The sequence below is a fragment of the Microcaecilia unicolor genome, chromosome 10 (assembly GCF_901765095.1).
Source record: "Microcaecilia unicolor chromosome 10, aMicUni1.1, whole genome shotgun sequence".
NCBI classification, from domain to species: Eukaryota; Metazoa; Chordata; class Amphibia; order Gymnophiona; family Siphonopidae; genus Microcaecilia; species Microcaecilia unicolor.
In genome coordinates, this window is record NC_044040.1 from 124,859,320 (window position 1) to 124,880,339 (window position 21,020).

At 49.7% G+C, this 21,020-nt stretch overlaps 1 protein-coding gene across 1 annotated transcript in view; it reads right to left on the bottom strand.

The window, feature by feature from the left end:
* YEATS2 (YEATS domain containing 2) overlaps positions 1-21,020 on the bottom strand; it is a 1,439,149-nt gene that overhangs the window by 747,964 nt on the left and 670,165 nt on the right. Inside the window, 1 exon segment of the mRNA XM_030217135.1 lies at positions 20,247-20,417. Within this exon segment, the coding sequence (XP_030072995.1) occupies positions 20,247-20,417 (171 nt within the window).

The window sequence follows — 21,020 nt, forward strand, 5'->3', positions numbered from 1 at the left end:
CGCGGTGCGCATGGGTGCGCGAGGGCTAGCAAACGTCTTTGCTAGTGAAGATTCCGATTGGAGGGGGTGCCGTGGACGCCACCCATCAGTGAGAATAAGCAGCCTGCTTGTCCTCAGAGAAACATTTATTAACACAGCTACAATACTACTTTATCCTAAAGCAAAAAAATATATTTTATTTACAGTTTGTTGTCTCTGGTTTCTGCTTTCCTCATCTTCTTTTCACTGTCTTCCTTCCATCCAGCATCTGTCTCCGTTCTCTCTCTGCTATCCAGTGTCTGCCCTCTCTGCTGTCCCCTCCATCCAATGTCTGCCCTCTCTCCCTGCGCCTTCCATCCACATCTGCCCTCTATCTCTGCCCCTTCCATCCACCATCTGCCCCTGTCTGCCCTCTCCCCCTTCCATTCACTGTCTGCCCTTTCTATCCCTTCCATCCACTGTCTGCCCTTTCTCTCTGCCCCTTCAATCCACCATTTGCCCTCCCTCTCCCATCCATCTGGGTCTGCCCTCCCTCTCGCTCCCCCTTCCATCCAGGATCTGCCCCAGTTCCAGCACCACTATCCCACCAGTTCCCTGTTTCAGCCCCAGCCCTTTTCTCCCACGTCCCGAGCTTCAGCCCCCAGCCACTTCTCCCTGTCCCCTTTTCAGCCCCCCATTTCAGCCCCAGCCCTTTTCTCCCACTAGTCCCGAGCTTCAGCCCCAGCCACTTCTCCCTATCTCCTTTTCAGCCCCCAGTACCCACAGTTTCAGCCCCTGCCCCTTTTCAGCCTCCAGTCCCAGTACTAGCCCCCTTATCCCACCTACCCTCCTTGTCAGCCCCCAGTTCCAGCCCCCTTCATCCACATGCCTTGTATTAGGGCCCCCCTTTTCAGCCCCAAAACCATTCTCCCACCTGACCCACTCATGCCCCATTTTCCCACCAGCCCCATGCATGGCCCCCATTTCCCATACGGCCCCTTCTCAAACCCCAGTTCCAGCCCCCTTCTCTCATCCAAGAACCCCCACCCCACACCCTTCTCCCATCTGAGTCCCCCTTACCCCATCTGAGAACCCCCACCCCACACCCTTCTCCCATCTGAGTCCCCCTTACCCCCTCCCCCCATCTGAGAACCCCCACCTCGCAACCTTCTCCCATCTGAGTCCCCCTTACCCCCTCCCCCCATCTGAGAACCCCCACCTCGCAACCTTCTCCCATCTGAGTCCTCCTTACCCCCTCCCCCCATCTGAGAACCCCACACCCTTCTCCCATCTGAGTCCCCCTTACCCCATCTGAGAACCCCCACCCCACACCCTTCTCCCATCTGAGTCCCCCTTACCCCTCCCCCCATCTGAGAACCCCCACCCCGCAACCTTCTCCCATCTGTCCCCCTTACCCCCTCCCCATCTGAGAACCCTCATCCCACACCCTTCTCCCATCTGTCCCCCTTACCCCTCCCCCATCTGAGAACCCCCACCCCGCACCCTTCTCCCATCTGAGTCCCCCTTACCCCCTCCCCCCATCTGAGAACCCCCACCCCGCACCCTTCTCCCATCTGAGTCCCCCTTGCCCCTCCCCCATCTGAGAACCCCCACCCCGCACCTCAGAGGAGGGCAGGACTCAATGCCGCATGCGGGAAGGCCCGACGACGTGCAGGAGATTTTTACTAGCAGGGCAGACGCGAGGCGCTGTCTGATACTCGGCGCTTCTCAAATTTTTTTTTAAAGGTAGGAAGCGAGCGATCGATCTTCGGGGGGGGGGGGGTGGGAGCGGCGGCGAGGCGACCTCAGGTGCGCCGTGCAGGGCCTCCTTGAGCGCGGGGCCCTATGCGGTCGCCTCGGTCACCTCGCCCTAAGACCGGCCCTGCTTGCAACATTTGATTTAGACTGGATGTAGCTGGTTTAGTATGCATATTATTCAGCGTCTAATACACAAAGGGGTTCTGCATCGCTTTCACTATTTGCGGTAACATCTGAAAATCCTATGCAGATGCACAGATGTTTCCATGCAATGCACAGAAAGGAGCACCTACCTTTACCGTACAAACAAGTAGATAGCAAGTTCTACCTGGAGGGCAGGCAATTGCCCACATTAACTGCTCGCCCATGCGGTACTCTTAATGCCCCAATCACAGCGGATGAGGCCTTTTGGTGATTCAACAAGGAATTCTTTATAAAGCCCCGGTCCCTGATGGATTCTGTTCAGAATTCTATAAAATTCTGGCTCCAAAGATAACAGATACACTGCGAGATGTGTTCACTTGTTTTATCGAGGCGGGTGAGTTACCGGATTCCTTGCGTACAGCGATGATAGTAGTGCTCCCTAAGCCAGGGAAGAACCCAGAGCAGGTGTCTTCGTGCAAACTTATATCTCTTTTAAACGTGGAAGCAAAATTGTTTACAAAGCTTTTGGCTAACAGATTGGCCCAGATTTTACCATCTTTAGTAGATGAGAGCCAAATAGGTTTTGTGAGGGGGCGCACAATCTCTAGCAATCTCCGTAAAGTATCAGCTTCAATGGAATGGATAGAACGCTCTGAAACGCCATCTATTCTTGTTAGTTTTGACGCCGAGAAGGTGTTCGACAGTTAGCTGGGACTTCTTATTCGCTACCTTGGAAGTTTATGGCTTTGATGGGCTATTCCTGAACGCTCTCTGGGCCCTTTATAAATCTCACAGAGCAGAACTGTGGGTGAATGGGGTGCTATCAGAGTCCTTTGAGACAGGCAGGAGAACGCGGCAAGGGTGTCCGTTGTCCCCATTGCTATTTGTTTTGTCCCTGGATCCGCTAGTATGCGAAATTTTAAGTAATTCGGATATACGGAGGGTGCAAGTGGGGACACAAGAGTTTAAAATATCAGCATTTGCAGATGATATATTGGTACATATTGTTGCCCCTTCCAGATATTTGGCAGTGTTGATGGACAGCTTTGCTGAATATAGCTATTTTTCAGGTTTTAGGTTAAATTTTGAAAAATCACTGGCTTTGCATACTTCTCCTTCGATGAAACACGATTGGACAGGTACCTTGCCGTTGAAGTGGACGTCGGGGTCGTTTCCTTATCTAGGCATAAAGTTACCAAATCGGATATCTAGGTTGCATGGTCTCAATGTCTCAGCTCTTCTTGATTATACACAAATATGTTCAGCAAAATGGATGGCGATGCCTCTTTCAGTGTCCGGCAGAATTCACCTGTTCCATATGATTCTTTTCCCTAAATGGCTCTACACTTTGCAATTGTTGCCTATAAGACTAACGTGGAGGGGCATAATCGAAAGGGGCGCCCAAGTTTTCCTGAGGACGTCCTCGCAGGATGTCCCGGCGAAGGGGCGGGGAAACCCGGATTATCGAAACAAGATGGGCATCTTTTGTTTCAAAAATATGGTCGGGGACGCCCAAATCATGAAATTTAGGTCGACCTTAGAGATGGTCGTCCTTAGGTTGTTTTTGAGATGGTCGTCCCCGGTTTTCGGCGATAATGGAAACCGAGGACGCCCATCTTAAAAGCGACCAAATCCAGGCCATTTGGTCGCGGCAGAAGCCAGCATTCGTAGTGCACTGGTCCCCCTCACATGCCAGGACACCAACCAGGCACCCTAGGGGGCACTGCAGTGGACTTCAGAAAAAGGTCCCAGGTGCATAGCTCCCTTACCTTGGGTGCTGAGCCCCCCAAACCCACAATTGAACATCAATACCATAGCCCTTAGCGATGAAGGGGGGCACCTAGATGTGGGTACAGTGGGTTTGTGGTGGGGTTTGGAGGGCACACATTTACCACTACAAGTGTAACAGGTGGGGGGGGGGGGGGAGGATGGGCCTGGGTCCACCTGCCTGAAGTACACTGCACTACTACTACTACTACTATTTAACATTTCTAAAGCGCTACTAGGGTTACGCAGCGCTGTACAATTTAACATGGAAGGACAGTCCCTGTTCAAGGAGCTTACAATCTAAAAGACAAATGTACAGTCAATCTGATAGGTCAGGCAGATTGGGGCAGCCTATATGTTCGAAAGGTTAGGTTCCGAAAGCAGCATTGAAGAGGTGAGCTTTAAGCAAGGATTTGAAGATGTGTAGGGAGGGGGCTTGGCGTAGGGGTTCAGGAAAATTGTTCCAGGCATAGGGTGAGGCAAGGTAAAATGGGCGGAGCCTGGAGTTGGCAGTGGTGGAGAAGGGTACTGAGAGGAGGGATTTGTCATGTGAGCGGAGGTTACGGGCAGGAACGTAGGGGGAGATGAGGGTAGAGAGGTAGTGAGGAGCAGCAGAGTGAGTGCATTTGTAAGTAAGGAGGAGAAGCTTGAATTGTAGTACACTGCACCCACTACAACTGCTCCAGGTACCGGCATACTGCTGTAATGGACCTGAGGCTGGCAAAAAATATTTTAAACTTTTTTTTTTAATGGTGGGAGGGGGTTAGTGACCACTGGGGGAGTAAGGGGAGGTCATCCCCGATTCCCTCCGGTGGTCATCTGGTCAGTTCGGGCACCTTTTGGAGGCTTGGTCGTGAAAAAAAAATGGACCAAGTAAAGTCACCCAAGTGTTCGTCAGGGATGCCCTTCTTTTTCCATTATTGTCCGAGGACGCCCATCTGCTAAGCATGCCCCAGTCCCACCTTCACTACACTGCCGACACGCCCCTGTGAACTTTGGTCGTCCCCGCGACAGAAAGCAGTTGAGGGCGCCCAAAATCGGCTTTCCATTATGCCGATTTGGGCGACTTTGCGAGAAGGACGCCCATCTCCCGATTTGTGTCGGAAGATGGGCGCCCTTCTCTTTCGAAAATTCACCTGATAGGGACCTTATGTTGCTTCGCCGGATGTTGACGCAGTTTTGTTGGCAGGGGAAGAAGCCCAAGATGCCCTTTAAATACTTGCAGGGTTCTTGGCAACACGGGCATTAGGGCTTCCAGATATGTGTAGATATAATATGGCCTGTCTGCTTCGTCACTTGGGGGACTGGATACTGGAGGAGACGACCTTTACACCCAGGGCGTATGAAAGGGCAACGTATTACCCATGGGGCTTTTATTCTTTGGTTCAATGTCCATCAAAGCTAATTCCCAGAGACCTTAGAGGAAGCAATCTACTTCGGTCGCAGCGGGCGACCTGGAAGTATTTAGTGTTGTTACTGGGAGGGGATCCCTAGACTTCAGATTGCTTGCCCTTGTTAGGTATTCTTCAATTTGTGCCTGGGAGGGAAAATGCCAGTTTCTGCAGATGGGCAACTAAAGGGACCTTATATGTGCATCATCTACTTGTGGAGGGGGGGGCATTGACTTGGATGGGAAGAGCTCCTATGAAGAGGAGAGGTAGGGGCTCGAGATCAGTTTGCATATCGGCAGATAAGCCACTATCTGGAGTGTTTGAATCTGACAAGCCCGGAATTTCGGGTGAGGGAGAGACTGGTGGGAGTTTTTTGCTCCTTGTCAGGAGGGAGGGCTGTCGGTCTCATCTTTACACAAGGCACTGGGTACCCTCCTCCTCTCCCCTGACAGGTCAGAGTTGCAAAGTCGCTGGGGAAGAGATTTGGAGGTCCCTTTAGACTCCCTGGATCTATTCGGTCTAGCCAGTCGAGGGCCAGCGGTGTCTGTAAATGCTAAGGGAATGTCACTTTAGAGTGATCCATAGGGCATATTTTACACAGGAGAGACTCTTTAAAGCAGAAGGAGTGGCATCCCCCATCTGTGGGAAGTGCCCTCTGGAGGTCAACTCTTTTTTTCATGCGTTCTGGTCATGTGGGGTAATTAACTACTTTTGGGTGCAAATAGTTCAGTATTTGGAAACATTGTGTGAGAACCCAATTAAAATGACACCATTGGGGTTTTTATTAGATAAACATGAAACTTTGGGGGTACACAGTCGTTCATCTAAACTTTTAATACAGAAGGCCGGGCTACTGGGTAAGAAGATTACATTGGGAGTGTGGATTAGCGACGAAGCACCATCCTTTTGGCAATGGAGAAACAGATTTCATGCTCTGATGTTAATGGAGAAACAACATGCTCGCTTCTCCCATCAGAGGAGGCAGATGTTTTTGGCCACTTGGGGCAGTTATCTCCAATCACTACCTCACAAAGCTCGTAGTCTCATTATCAATGCCTTGTAGCCAATGCTAGACCTGTGTGTCTGTGCCTTTTTTTTTTGGGGGGGGGGGGGGGGGGGGATTAATCATACGATACGGCTGACTTACTAAGTGAGGGATGCTGGGAGAACAACAGCATCTCAAAAAGTAGATATTTTGGGAGTGGCAGTAAGTAGTCGGAGGACAGTATTATATCTGGTTAGATGGTTAGAACTATTGTTGTTCAGTTTTCACTTGCAGTTATAGGGCAGTAGGACATATTGGTCTTGAATGAGGCTAGTTGAGGGGGTGCCTAGTTACTGTTAGAGGGCTCGAAGGAGAATACTACTACTACTAAACATTTCTAAAGCGCTACTAGGGTTACGCAGCGCTGTACAATTTAACAAAGAAGGACAGTCCCTGCTCATAGGACCTTACAATCTAAAGGACAAAATGTGTAGTCAATCAAGATGGGGCAGCAGTCTAGATTTCCTAAATAGAGGTGACATGCTTAGGTGCCAAAGGCGACACTGAAGAGGTGGGCTTTGAGCAAGGATTTGAAGATGGGCAGGGAGGGGGCTTGACGAATACAGAAGAAGGAGATAAGATGCCCTCTGGGTGGGATGCCTAGCATTTATATTTAGGTTACAGCTGAATATTGTTGTATTAAAAATTATTTGAAGTTTGGGGTGGGGATGCAAATGGTTAATACTGGATGACAGATAGCATTATGGTTTGTATTGCATGTATTCTTTCAGATGAACGCTGTATCACTGCAATTTGAGATGTGCTTGTTTTTGTTTTGTCATCAATAAAAATTGTTACACACAAAGATACAAATGCGATGATGAGGTCTCACATTAGGAAAAAAAAAAGATCAGTTGATATTCAAAACACTTTAAACGGGCAGGAGAGCCTCCTGGAGGTTTAAGTAGCTTGTGCCAACCCAGCTGCCAATATTCAGTGGCACTTAACCAGACAGTGCTGCTGAATATCAGCACTCACCAGCCATGTTTCAAGTGAGCAGGTCAGGAGCATTACAGGGAGTGGAGCCAGTAGCTATGTGGATGCCAGCAATATATAGTACCGGCACCCACATAGCTAACCTTGCACGTAAGCTGTCTTAAACTTAGCTATGTGAGTGCCAGCACTGAATATTGGTCAGCACTCACATTAACTACCAGGTATCAGCCTGCACTGTATACCATACTGCTCTCCCTCCCTCCTAACACCCCCCCCCCCCCCCCCCCACACACACACACTTTCAGGCCTACCATACTCTCTGTTCCAGCGGGGTGATGGGGGCAGAAGCAAACCTCACTCACTCATACACTTAGCAGCTCCATGATAGAAATTAACCTTGAGTTTGGTCAGATGCCGATATTCCATGCCTGTGCCTGGACTTGGCCCGGTATTAACTACTGGGGCCTAATTTATTTGGCAATGGTCAGCTTTTACAAAAATACTGCCACCAGCTATTAAAAAATAAAAAAAATAATAATTAGATAAAAGGAGGAGAAAATTATGAAGGTGATGGTAGGAACCACAGGAGAGAGGTCTTCTGAAGGATCCTTCTTTTACAGTGGCAGCATGCAACTAAGATGGGAAAAATTAGGTTCTTACCTTGGTAATTTTCTTTCCTTTAGTCACAGCCGATGAATCCATTAACTGATGGGCTGTATCCGCCTACCAGCAGGTGGAGATAGAGAACACTGAAGAACCACAGTGACCATAGGCGCCCCGTATAAGAGGCTTGGGGAGGCTAAGCCTCCCCAGCCCAGCTCTGACCTTCCCCGCAGCCCTGCCGAGACTCCTGACAAAATCTTCTGCTGCCGCCGCTTCTATTGAGCAGCGCAGCGGCAGCCAGGAACGACATCTATGCAGCTGATCCGCTGCCGCCGCTTCTCTCGGAGCCAGCATAAGAAGAAAAAGAAGCGCGGGGCCGCAGCAGCGTTCAGACATGTGCTGTCGGCTCTGCTGGTCTCTGCCCCGTGACGTCAATTTCCCGTTCCGGGGGCAGAGGACCAGCAGAGCCGACAGCGCATGTCTGAACGTTGCTGCGGCCCCGCGCTTCTTTTTCTTCTTCTGTCAGCTAAAAAGGCCCGGGCCGGAGGGAGAGAAGAGAACGTGGCCATTGGCTGGAAACAGTAGGCGGAGAGAGAAGAAGAGCAGGGGAGAGCCAGGGGACATGGCCAGCGCAGTGGAGAGCCAGAGAGCAATAGGGAGAGAAAGAGGGGACATGGAAAAGAGCAGAGGAGAGCCAGGGACATGGAAAAAAAGCAGGGGAGAGCCAGAAAGAGATGGGAGAGAAAGAGGGGCCATAGAAAAGCGCAGAGGAGAGCCAGGGACATGGAAAAAAAGCAGGGGAGAGCCAGAAAGAGATGGGGAGAGAAAGAGGGGCCATGGAAAAAAGCAGGGGAGAGCCAGGGACATGGAAAAAAGCAGGGGAGAGACAGAAAGAGATGGAGAGAGAAAGAGGGGACATGGGCAGGAGAGAGAGAGAAGCTGCTGGGGAGAAACTGGGGGAGACCCTAGCTGTCAGACTGAGAAATGCTGGCTGGATGAAAGGAGGGAGGAAGAGGAAAAATGCTGGAAGGAGGGAAGAAACTGGTAGGGAGGGAAAGAGGAAAGACACTGGAAAGATGGGGTGAGAGAGGACATGCTGAATGGAAAAGGGTCAAGAGAGAACTGTCTAGAAGGAAGGGGAGATAGAGGAAGACAATGGACGGAAGGATTGGGAGAGGATAATGGGTGGAAGGATGGAGAGAGAAAGAGGGATAACACTGGATGGCATGGTAGGAGAGAAAGAGGGAAGGTGCTGGACATGGATGGAGGGGAGGGAAGTATATGCACATGGATGGAGGGGAGTGAGGAGAAATGCTGGATATGGATGGAGGGAAAAACTGTTGAATATAAGAGCTGGATCGGGATACTGAAGGATAGGGACAGGGCTACAGATGGTAGACAGGACGCATAAGGACACAGGAGGATAGTGGACATGGTGAGAGAAAAAATATCAAATGGAAAGAAGACACTGCATAAAACAGAAGACACTGGGACCAAAGCGAATAGAAAAACTAAATGATCAGACAACAAAGGTAGAAAAAAGTATTTTATTCAGAATTTATTAACTGGAATATGTCAGCTTTTGGAAATGTGCATCTGTGATGTTTTGCATGTAAATTTCAATTTCTCTAGTATTGCTGCATGCTGAGTCTGACTTCTTGAGGTAACTTTCCAGTTCAGTATTTTGCCTTCATATCTGTTGTGTCATGTGTTTTTCATGTGTGATCAAGGTGCAGTATTCTGCTAGCGTGTAGTACTTTCAGCCCTTTTTGGGTTGTTGTTTTTTTTGTTTCACTAGGTTGTGCACTGGAGTTTTAGAGCCCCGTGTAATTACAGTGCTGCCTTTCCACACATAAGGTTTAGCTCGTCCTGTCCTTGGAATTAGTACTGTTATGGTTTGGTAAGGCTATATGAGTGTGTTTTTGCACAAGTTTGTGTATAGTGTTTTGCAGTGGAGAGATTGTGTATTGGCCTTACTGAGGTGGCACCAAATCATCAGAAAGGGTTTTAGAGCCTAAATCATGACACACTACCTCTTGAAGGATCTACATATAGTCGTTCATAAAAGGAGCTCATTATGAACACTTTCCACCCTAAAAGGGTGTTTTGTGGCTCTACATGAGAATTGTGATATTATGATCCCTTGTTTCATATTGTTGACGGTCTGCATTTTCCGTATGGGTGGTATATTGGTTTATTAGGGTCTGCCCAGTGTTATGGTACAGTAAGGTTTGAGTGTGTTTTTGCACAAATTTGTGCATAGTGTTTTGCAGTTGAGCAATTGTGGTTAGTACATGCTTTGAGCAACCACTTTATTCTTTGACATGATACATATTTAATATCTAAATTTAATAAAAGGTATTAATTGTGACTTATTTTTACTTATTTTTTTTCTGTTGTCAGACAATTATGGATGTAAGTCCCGCCTCTGGTCCCACCCCTAACCCCGCCCCCTTTAGCCTCCCCAAACAGTTGGGCCACCGACCGCCTATGACAGTGACTCTTGGACGGCTAGCCCCATCTGCCTTCAGTATTTGAAATTTCCAAAGCAGAGTGAATAAGAAAGGTAACATCACATAAACTTTCCTCACAGCGAACAAATGCCCCAGAACCGGAGCAATAACCAAACAAAGGAGGGACAAACTCAACCTCCTGCAATAGAACAGCATGTAGAAACTGTAAGAACTGTTCATCAACTCCTCCTCATGAGATACAATATCTGCATGAAAGAACTGAACAAAAACACAAAGTCAGACAGGGAGGGATCATGGATTCATCTGCTGTGACTAAAGGAAAGAAAATTACCAAGGTAAGAACCTAATTTTCCCTTCCTTGTCATCAACAGCAGATGAATCCATTAACTGATGGGATGTACAAAAGCACTCCCTACGTAGGGTGGGAACAGGCAAGTCCGCGAGCCAGTACCTGCGCTCCAAAATGCGCGTCCTGCTTCACTGCCACATCCAGCCTGTAATGCTGTACAAACGAGAGCTGAGAAGCCCAAGTAGCTGCATGACAGATCTCTTGAAGAGAAAGGACACCTGTTTCAGCCCACAAGGAGGAAATCGTTCTCGTGGAATGCACTTTAAATGCTTCAGGGGGAGCCCGCCCTGAAAGCAGATACGCAGAAAAGATGACTTCCTGAGCCAACGGGCTATAGTGACCTTATCCTATTCGTGCAGGCCTTACCATGATACCTCCAATCTTATTTCTATTCCTCTCCACCCCCCTTCTTCTCTGCCCTTCTCTTCTGCTCTATGGAACGCCCGCTCTGTCTGCAACAAACTCTCCTACATCCATGATCTCTTTATCTCTCATACTCTTCATCTGCTTGCCCTAACTGAAACCTGGATTTACCCTGAAGACTCTGCTTCAGTTGCGGCCCTATGTCATGGAGGTTATCTCTTCTCCCATACTCCTCGCTCAGTTGGCCGCGGAGATGGTGTCGGGCTACTACTCTCACCCTCCTGTAAATTTCAACCCATTCTTACACCTCAGTCTCACTGCTTTTCTTCCTTCGAAGTCCACTCGATTAGTCTATTCGCTCCTCTACCTCTCCGGGTAGCAGTCATTTATCGACCACCTGCTAAATCCCCCTCTTCCTTTCTCACTGACTTTGATGCCTGGCTCTCCTTCTTTCTTGAACCTTCATCTCCTTCCCTCATTCTTGGGGATTTTAACTTTCATGTTAATGACCCCTCTAACTCTTATACTTCTCAATTTCTTGCCTTAACATCCTCCTTCAATCTTTAACTGTGCTCCACCGCCCCTACTCACCAGAATGGCCACTGTCTTGATCTTGTATTCTTCTCCAACTGCTCACCCTCCAATTTCCTTGCCTCAACTATTCCCCTATCTGACCATCTTCACACTTAGACACCCTCCTCCTCAGTCCTGTCCTATTCTAACCAACACGTTTAGGAATCTACTGGCTATTAACCCTTCTATCCTGTCCTCCAGTATCTCTAATCTTTTCTATATTGCTATATCAACCAAATCCGTCAGTGAGGCTGTCTCTTCCTACAATACTATTTTGTCATCTACTCTGGACACTTTAGCTCCTCCTGTGTCTCGTCCTGTAAAACGTACCAAACCCCAGCCTTGGCTGACCCCTACTATCCACTACCTATGCTCTTGTAGCAAAGCTTTTGACACGGTTCCCCACAGGAGGCTCTTAAATAAACTCGATGGGCTGAAGATAGGTCCAGAAGTGGTGAACTGGATTAGGAACTGGTTGACGGACAGACGACAGAGGGTGGTGGTAAATGGAGTTCGCTCGGAGGAGGGAAAGATGAGTAGTGGAGTGCCTCAGGGATCGGTGCTGGGGCCGATTCTGTTCAATATATTTGTGAGTGACATTGCCGTAGGGTTAGAAGGTAAAGTTTGCCTATTTGCGGATGATACTAAGATTTGCAACAGAGTGGACACCCGGGAGGGAGTGGAAAGCATGAAAAAGGATCTGAGGAAGCTAGAAGAATGGTCTAAGGTTTGGCAATTAAAATTCAATGCGAAGAAATGCAAAGTGATGCACTTAGGGAGTAGAAACCCAAGAGAGACTTATGTGTTAGGCGGTGAGAGTCTGATAGGTACTGAGGGGGAGAGGGATCTTGGTGTGATAGTATCCGAGGATCTGAAGGTGATGAAACAGTGTGACAAGGCGGTGGCTGTAGCGAGAAGGTTGCTAGGCTGTATAGAGAGAGGTGTGATCAGCAGAAGAAAGGAAGCATTGATGCCCCTGTACAAGTCGTTGGTGAGGCCCCACCTGGAGGTATTGTGTTCAGTTTTGGAGGCCGTACCTTGCGAAGGATGTTAAAAAAATGAAAGCGGTGCAAAGAAAAGCTACGAGAATGGTACAGGATTTGCGTTCCAAGACGTATGAGGAGAGACTTGCTGACCTGAACATGTATACCCTGGAGGAAAGGAGGAACATGGGTGATATGATACAGACATTCAAATATTTGAAAGGTATTAATCCGCAAACAAATCTTTTCCGGAGATGGGAAGGCGGTAGAACGAGAGAACATGAAATGAGGTTGAAGGGGGGCAGCCTCAGGAAAGATGTCAGGAAGTATTTTTTCACAAAGAGGGTGGTGGATGCATGGAATGCCCTCCCGCGGGAGGTGGTGGAGATGAAAACGGTAACGGAATTCAAACATGCGTGGGATATGCATAAAGGAATCCTGTGCAGAAGGAATGGATCCTCAGAAGCTTAGCCGAAATTGGGTGGCGGAGCAGGTGGGGGGAAGAAGGGTTGGTGGTTGGGAGGCAAGGATAGTGGAGGGCAGACTTATACGGTCTGTGCCAGAGCCGGTGATGGGAGGCGGGACTGGTGGTTGGGAGGCAGGAAGTACTGCTGCGCAGACTTGTACGGTCTGTGCCCTGAATAAGGCAGGTACAAATCAAGGTAAGGTTTACACATATGTTTGTCTTGTTGGGCAGACTGGATGGACCATGCAGGTCTTTTTCTGCCGTCATCTACTATGTTACTATGTTGTGCCTGCTCTGCTGAACGCCTTTGGTTTAAATCTCGTGCCCATGCTGACTTCATATACTTCAAATTCTTGCTGACCTCCTTCCAATCTGCTCTCCAACTTGCCAAACAGGATTATTATATCCAATTGACTAACTCTATTGGTTCGAACCCTCGATGTCTCTTTGCCACGCTAAACTCTCTCCTCAAAGTGCCTTCTCCTCCAACTCCCCCTTCACTTTCTCCCCAGACTTTGGCTGATTACTTTCACAATAAGGTTCACAAGATTAAACTTGAATTCACAACCAGCTCTCCTCCACCCCCTCTTCCCTTAGTCCACTCTCTCAACCCTCTTACCCCTGCCTCCTTTTCTTCCTTTTCAGAAATCACTGAAGAAGAAACTTTACTTCTTCATTCATCCTCAAAACTAACCACCTGCCCCATTGACCCTATCCCCACTCATCTACTCAACACTATCTCTCCTGCTGTCACCCCTTTCATCTGTCATACCCTCAATCTGTCACTTTGCACTGCGACTGTCCCTGATGCCTTCAAACATGCTGTAGTCACCCCACTCCTCAAAAAACCTTCTCTGGATCCTACCTCTCCTTCCAACTATCACCCCATCTCTCTCCTCCCTTTCTTATCCAAGATACTAGAACATGCTGTCCACCGTCGCTGCCTTGACTTTCTTTCTTCTCAAGCTATTCTTGATCCACTCCAATCTGGCTTTCGCCCCCTTCATTCAACTGAAACAGCACTTGCTAAAGTCTCCAATGATCTATTCCTGGCTAAATCCAAAGGGCTCTATTCTATCCTCATCCTTCTCGATCTTTCTGCTGCTTTTGACAGTGTTGATCACAGCCTACTCCTTGGCATGCTGTCCTCACTTAGATTTCATAACTTTGCTCTTTCTTGGTTTACTTCTTATCTCTCTCAGTGTACTTTTAGTGTATACTCTGGTGGATCCTCCTCTTCCTCTATCCCGCTCTCAGTGGGTGCACCTCAAGGATCTGTCCTAGGACCTCTCCTTTTCTCCATCTATACTTCCTCCCTTGGTGCTCTGATCTCAACCCACGGTTTTCAATATCACCTTTACGCTGATGACTCCCAGATCTACCTCTCCACACCAGAAATCTCGGCAGAAATCCAGGCCAAGATATCTCCCTGCCTGTCATTGCTGCCGCTGGGGGGGGTGCCGCGCGTCTGTCGGCAACGCTCGTTCCCTGCTCTCTCTGCCCCGGAACGGGTTACTTCCTGTAACGAGTGAAACCAACAGGCGCGCGGCACCCCCCCCCCCCCCCCAAGCAGGTAAAGATGCACCCGGGGGGGGGGGGGGTGTCGTTTCGCCGTTTGGGGGGGGGGGGCGCGCGTCTGTCGGCAACGCTTGTTGCCTGCTCCCTCTCTCCCTCTGCCCCGGAACAGGAAGTAACCCATTCCGGGGCAGAGGGAGCAGAGAACGAGCGTTGCCAACAGACACGCGGCACCCCCCAAGCAGGTAAAGATGCACCCAGGGGGTGTTCATCGTTTTGCGATCCGCATCGGGTGTCAGCCACCCTAGGAACGCCACTGCACCTGCTCATACCTTATCTTGTCTTCCTCTCTTCAATAGTCCCTTTTCCCTATGTATCCTATCTGTCTGTCCTACCCTTATCCCTTATTTGTCCTGTCTGTCTGTCCTGATTTAGATTGTAAGCTGTTTTGAGCAGACACTGTCTTTTCTTCATGTTCAATTGTGAAGCGCTGCGTACGACTGGTAGCGCTATAGAAATGATTAGTAGTAGTAGTAACAGACGCTGGGCACCCGTGTCGAGGACCTGTCGAGAAGATAAAAAGATGATCAGAAGTCCTGAAGTCATTTGACATCTGTAGATACTGCAACAGAGCCCTGCGAACATCCAAAAGATGTAATTGCCCAAAGGAATCGGGAAAGTCCTCCCTAGAAAAGGAAGGTAGAAAAATGGGCTGGTTTAGGTGAAACGCTGAAACCACCTTAGGCATAAAGGAAGGCACTGTACGTACTGTCACCCCGGACTCTGAGAACTGCAGAAAAGGGTCCCGACAGGAAAGCGCCTGAAGCTCAGATACGCATCTAGCCGATGTAATGGCCACCAAAAAGACTGTCTTAAGAGTCACATCCTTTTCAGATGCTCGCTTAAGCAGATCAAAAGGCAAACGCTGGAGAGCCTTCAACACCAGCCCAGGTTCCAGGCTGAACAAGGCAACTGCATGGGAGGGTGGAGCCGAAGCACCCCTCTGAGAAATCGGGCAATGTCCGGATGAGCAGCAAGGGACAAGCCAGAGACCTTCCCTCGGTAGCATGCCAAAGCTGCCACTTGCACCCGAAGGGAACTGTAAGCCAGGCCTTTTTGTAAGCCATCCTGCAAAAAAGTCCAGGACCAACAAGACCATAGCCCGCGCAGGTGTGTCCTCTTTCTGGGCACACCACTCCTCAACTTACGCTATATCCAAGCATAGGCTGCGGAAGTAGACCGCTTGCGAGTGGAGATGACCTTGTTAGAGTAGCCCTTATCTCTCAATTGCGCCCTCTCAAGAGCCAGGCCATAAGACCAAATCAGCAGGGATCCTCCATAGTCACCTAGTCTTGAACCAACAGGTTCGGAACCCGAGGCAAAGGAAGTGGGGCCTCCACCAGCATCCGGCGGAGATCCGCATACCATGGACGCCTTGGCCAATCTGCAGCGATGAGAATCAGCAATCCTCGGTGTAGTCGAATCCGCAGGAGGACTCGCCCTATCAAGGGCCAAGGAGGGAACACATATAGGAGGCCCGAGGGCCAGGGTTGAGCCAGTGCATCCAACCCCGTAGAGCGAGGATCTCTCCGTCTGCTGAAAAAGCGAGGGACTTTGGCGTTTGTACTTGACGCCATAAGATCCATTCCGGGAGTCCCCCATTTGGCACAAATCTGAAGAAACACTTCTTCTGCCAGTTCCCATTCTGCCGGGTTGATTTGATGCCTGCTGAGAAAATCGGCTTACAGGTTGCTCTGACCTGCTATGTGAGCTGCTGACAGAAGCTGCAGGTGGAATTCGGCCCAGTGGCAAATCTGAGCGGCCTCCACAGCCAGGGCCCTGCACTGAGTGCCGCCCTGACAATTGATGTAGGCCGCTGCTGTCGTGTTGTCTGACAGAACATAGACAGCAAGCCCCATCAGAGTCTTGTGGAAGGCCAAAAGAGCCTGGAATATCACTCTCAGTTCCAAGCGATTGATGGACCACCCTGCTTCCACAGGTGTCAACTGACCCTGAGCATAGCTTCCCTGGCAATGTACTCCCCAGCACAAAAGGCTGGCATCTGTTATCACCAGGCACCAAGAAGTAAGTGCGAGCGGCATTCCTCGTCGCAGCATCCTGTCGGAGAGCCACCAATCCATACTGTGCGGGCCGCAGGGAGCCACGTGAGTCTGCGTTGATATTCCTGGGAAATCGGAGACCATTGATGGAGCAGGGCAATCTGTAGTGGCCTCATATGCGCTCTCACCCAGGGAACCACCTCCAAGGTGGCCGTGATCAACCCCAGCAGCTGGACAAAGTCCCAAGCTCGAGGGCGAAGCATTCGCAGGAGCAGATGGACCTTTGTCTGAAGCTTGCACCTCTTATGGTCGGGGAGAAAGACAAACCCTGAGGCCGTGTCGAACCGGACCCCCAAATACTCGAGAGACTGAGAGGGGGATCAGGTGACTTTTGAGTACATTGACCACCCAGCCCAGAGTCTGCAGGACTGTCACCACTCTGGCTGTGGCAAGACGACTTTCATAGGCCGAATCCGCTCTGATGAGCCAGTCGTCGAGATAAGGGTGAACTCTGATACCCTCTCGCCTGAGAAAGGCAGCTACCACCACCATTACCTTGGAAAAGGTACGGGCAGCTGTGGCTAGGCCGAAAGGCAAGGCCCGAAACTGAAAATGCTGGCCCAACACCTCAAACAGGAGGATCCGCTGGTGCGGGGGCCAAATAGGAATGTGAAGTAAGCTTCCTTGAGGTCCAGAGACGTAAGAAACTCTCCTGGCTGAACCGCCGCAATGACGGAGCGCATGGTTTCCATGCGGAAGTGTCTAACTCTTAAGGCCTCGTTTACTTGTCGTAAGTCGAGGATCGGTCTGAAAGACCCGCCTTTTCGAGGGACCACAAAATAAATGGAGTAGCGACTGCAGCCGCATTCGGCGGAAGGCACCGGGATCACCGCTCTGAGGTGCAGTAAGACTTGCAAGGTCTCTTCTACCGCCACCCGTTTGACAGCAGTGCCGCATCGGGACTCCAAAAACACGCCTCTCACCAGGGCACCGAATTCCAATCAGTAACCTTCTCTGATCAGGTCCAGGACCCACTGATTCGAAGTTATCTTGGTCCACTCCTCGAGAAAGAGGGAAAGACGTTCTCCTACTGCAGGAATAGAGGAGTGGACCGGCGTCCCATCATTGTGGAGCACGCCCCTGAACTCCTGGCCGTGACCCGGCTGCTGCGGAACGTTTGTCCGAGCGAAAGGCGTTCCTCTGCTGAAAACGGGCAAGTTGAGAAAACCCAGCAGAGTGCCCCGGGCAATACCTGCGAGCTTCACGGAAGCGAGGTCTGGAAGAGGGGGGAAACATAGGACCCTTGGAAGAAGGCCTCAGCCTACCCTCAGGTAACCGCTGGGGCTTATAATCCCATAGATCTTTAACAATCTTCTCCAAATCCTCTCCAAAGAACAGGAGGCCCTGAAAGGGTAACCTCACCAGCCTTTGCTTAGAGGCCATGTCAGCCGCCCAATGCTGCAACCAAAGAAGTCGGCAGGCAGAAACCGCCACAGACATCTGCTTAGCCGAAGCTCTGACCAGATCATAAAGGGCATCAGCCAAAAATGACAGGGCCGACTCCATCCACGGAGCAACCTTAGAAACCCTCTGCGGGCTGCTCCACCGCCTGTTGTAACCATGAAAGACAGGTGCGGGCTGCATAGGAACTGCAAATAGACGCCCTTAAGGCAAGGCCCGATATTTCAAAGAACCGCTTCAATGCGGATTCTAGCCGCCGGTCCTCCATGTCTTTCAAAATGACCCCTCCCCTCTACTGGGAGAGTGGTCTTTTTTGTCACAGCCGTGACTAAGGTGTCCACTTTAGGCATCCCAAAAAGGGCCAAGTGGACCTCACTCAGAGGGTAAAGTTGACCCATAGCCCTGGCCACTTTCAAAGGCCCATCGGGGTCAGACCATTGAGCTGAAATAAGCTCCTGGATGGAGTCATGCACAGGAAAGGCCCGTCTAGGCTTCTTAGTATTCGCCATCCTAAGATTAACAGAGGAGGCTTCGCCTTCAGGAGGATCATCAATCGAGAGGGCTTGCAAGGCGTCAGCAATCAGAGCTGGCAGCTCATCGCGGTGGAAAATCCGAACTGCATTGGGATCATCCAAATCCAGTGGCAAACAGTCACTCTTCTCTGGATCATCTGTCTCTGAGGGCCTGCCAGATCCCTCAGACTCCCCATAGCCCGACCACGGGGGGGGGGGGATATGCGCCACTTTCAGACGGGGAATTTACCCGTCTATGTTTAGCGTGTTTCCAACGCTCGGGGGAGGAAATAACATCTGAAGCCATCCCCGGGGCATCAACACCCGGAGGGAACCCAGAATGCAACGCAGTTTCAGACACCTGTGGCAAAGCTGTTTTCAGCATGAAGACCTTATGCATCAGTAACACAAACTCAGGGGAGAAAACCTCACCCTGGCCCTCCGTCCCCGAATTAGGTGAAATGGAGGTTGGAGCTCCTCTGGCAGCCTCTAAACGAGGCGTCCCCCTGCACTCAGATTCCTCCGCCATCGCGGGGGTTGAGGCATGCGGCATTTCCAAAATGGCGCCCGCTGCTAGCTCCATCGAGTGGGAAGAATCATCGCTCGCTATGCTTGTACTAGCTCAAGCGTCTAAGGAGCACGAACTGCAAAGCCCCGCTGTTGACCTGCGCTTACCACAGCGGGAGCAGCGCTTAACTCCTTCAGCAGCCATCACCCAACTGGACGGAAATATAGCAATAAAATGGCGGCTTCGCGCCAAAACTTACCCCGTTCGGAACGCTGTCCGCAGGAACCTCCCTGGAGGAGCTGGGCACCACTCTCACCTCAGAAGACCGAGTCAACAAGCTCCGGTCAAGCTGCACTGAACCAGAATCTCTGGAGAAAGACTCATAACAGCCACGCAGTAAAAGCGCGCTTTTTTTTTTTTTTTTTTTTTAAACGCTGTGAGAAAAGTTGGAGGCAGGGAAAGGGCGAACCTATATGCCTTTAAAGTGGGCACCACCAGCCACAACACCCCTGCTCAACTGGCAAAGCACAGGAGCCACCCCAGGCAGAAATCTAGGAGCTGATCAAGCTACGTCCACACCTGCTGGGAGATAGAGAAATACTGAAGGCAGATGGGGCTAGCCGTCCAAGGGTCACTGTGGTTCTTCAGCGTTCTCTATCTCCACCTGCTGGTAGGCGGATACAACCCATCAGTTAATGGATTCATCTGCTGTTGATGACAAGGAAGACTGCTTTAATTTTTCTTCTATGCCAAAACATAAAGCAATACCATTTCAGAGCTGAGAGAAATACCCCTTAATTAGGACATATAGGCTTGAATTATCCAGGAAAATTAAGAGCAACAATAACCCTTACTTGTAAAACAAAGGCAAACTTGGGACTGGCCCTATAGTTTAGGCTACAATATTGTTTGCTGCAGAATTGGTGATCAAATTTCAGGTGGTCTGCAAATGACAAGGAAAATATGAAAATCATCTGCTTTTACACTGTGGCAAGGATCCCCTGAGCCAACAGGTAAGCTTAGCAGAGACTGGTGAGTGAGATGAAAGCAAGCAAACAATAAACAAAGGTAATCTTTTAACCCTTTTATCTGTTCAGACTCAGACAGCTCTGTTCAAACCCGAGTGAAGTTACACATTATAATTAAAGCACTATTATAGTTATTGTGCTACCAACTATTACCTTGATTTATTCACAGTACATGAAAATTTTCAACATACAGCGTTTGCTGCTTAAGATCATACTAGCTTATTATTCTCAGCCATTTTACTTTATTAAAAACAATAATTCACTTGTCAATGCAAGCAATAATGCATAACATAATTTTCCTAATTTTGCTGCAAATCTCTGAGAATTGGGCCCTATACTTCAGTTATCATACCTTGGTCTGAGTAGGTCCTTCGGTGCTGACAATCTGTTTCTGTGGTGACACAGTTAACACATGTCCTCCTTTTACAGTCATGTATTGTTGAAGTGTTGGTTGGGAAGCGCTTACAGAGGTGGGCCCCTGCAGTTGCTGCGATGGCTCCACTGGTTCCTGTTTTATAATCACCTTTCAATAAAAAAAAAAAAAAAAAAAAAGGAAAAGAAAGAATTTCTATTGTGTTTATGAGATTTTTGATTACACTACCTTTCTGAGGTACAATCAAGCCAGCTCTGCAATTTTGGGGGGGGGGGGGGGGGGGGGGCGCAGAAGGTAAAATTATGTATCATACCTGATAATTTTCTTTCCATTAATCATAGCAGATCAATCCATAGACTGGTGGGTTTTGTCCATCTACCAGCAGGTGGAGATAGAGAGCAATCTTTTGCCTCCCTATATGTGGTCATGTGCTGCCGGAAACTCCTCAGTATGTCGATATCAAAGCTCCATCCGCAGGACTCAGCACTTAGAGAATTACACCCACAAAGGGACACTCTGCCTAGCTCACCACCGCCGGTGGGGGAGGGGAATCCGTCCAGCTCATCCCCGCGAAGCGGAGGAGGGTCACCACACCCGCCGATGCAGGGGGATCTTGCTTGTCCTGCTACCGCAACCGCGGGAGGAGCTGACTTACCCAAACACCACCGAAGCGGGAGGGATACAAAGCTACCCTACTACCGCACGAAGTGGGAGGGAGTGCCGGCATAATTTAGTTATCAATCCAGCCCCCGC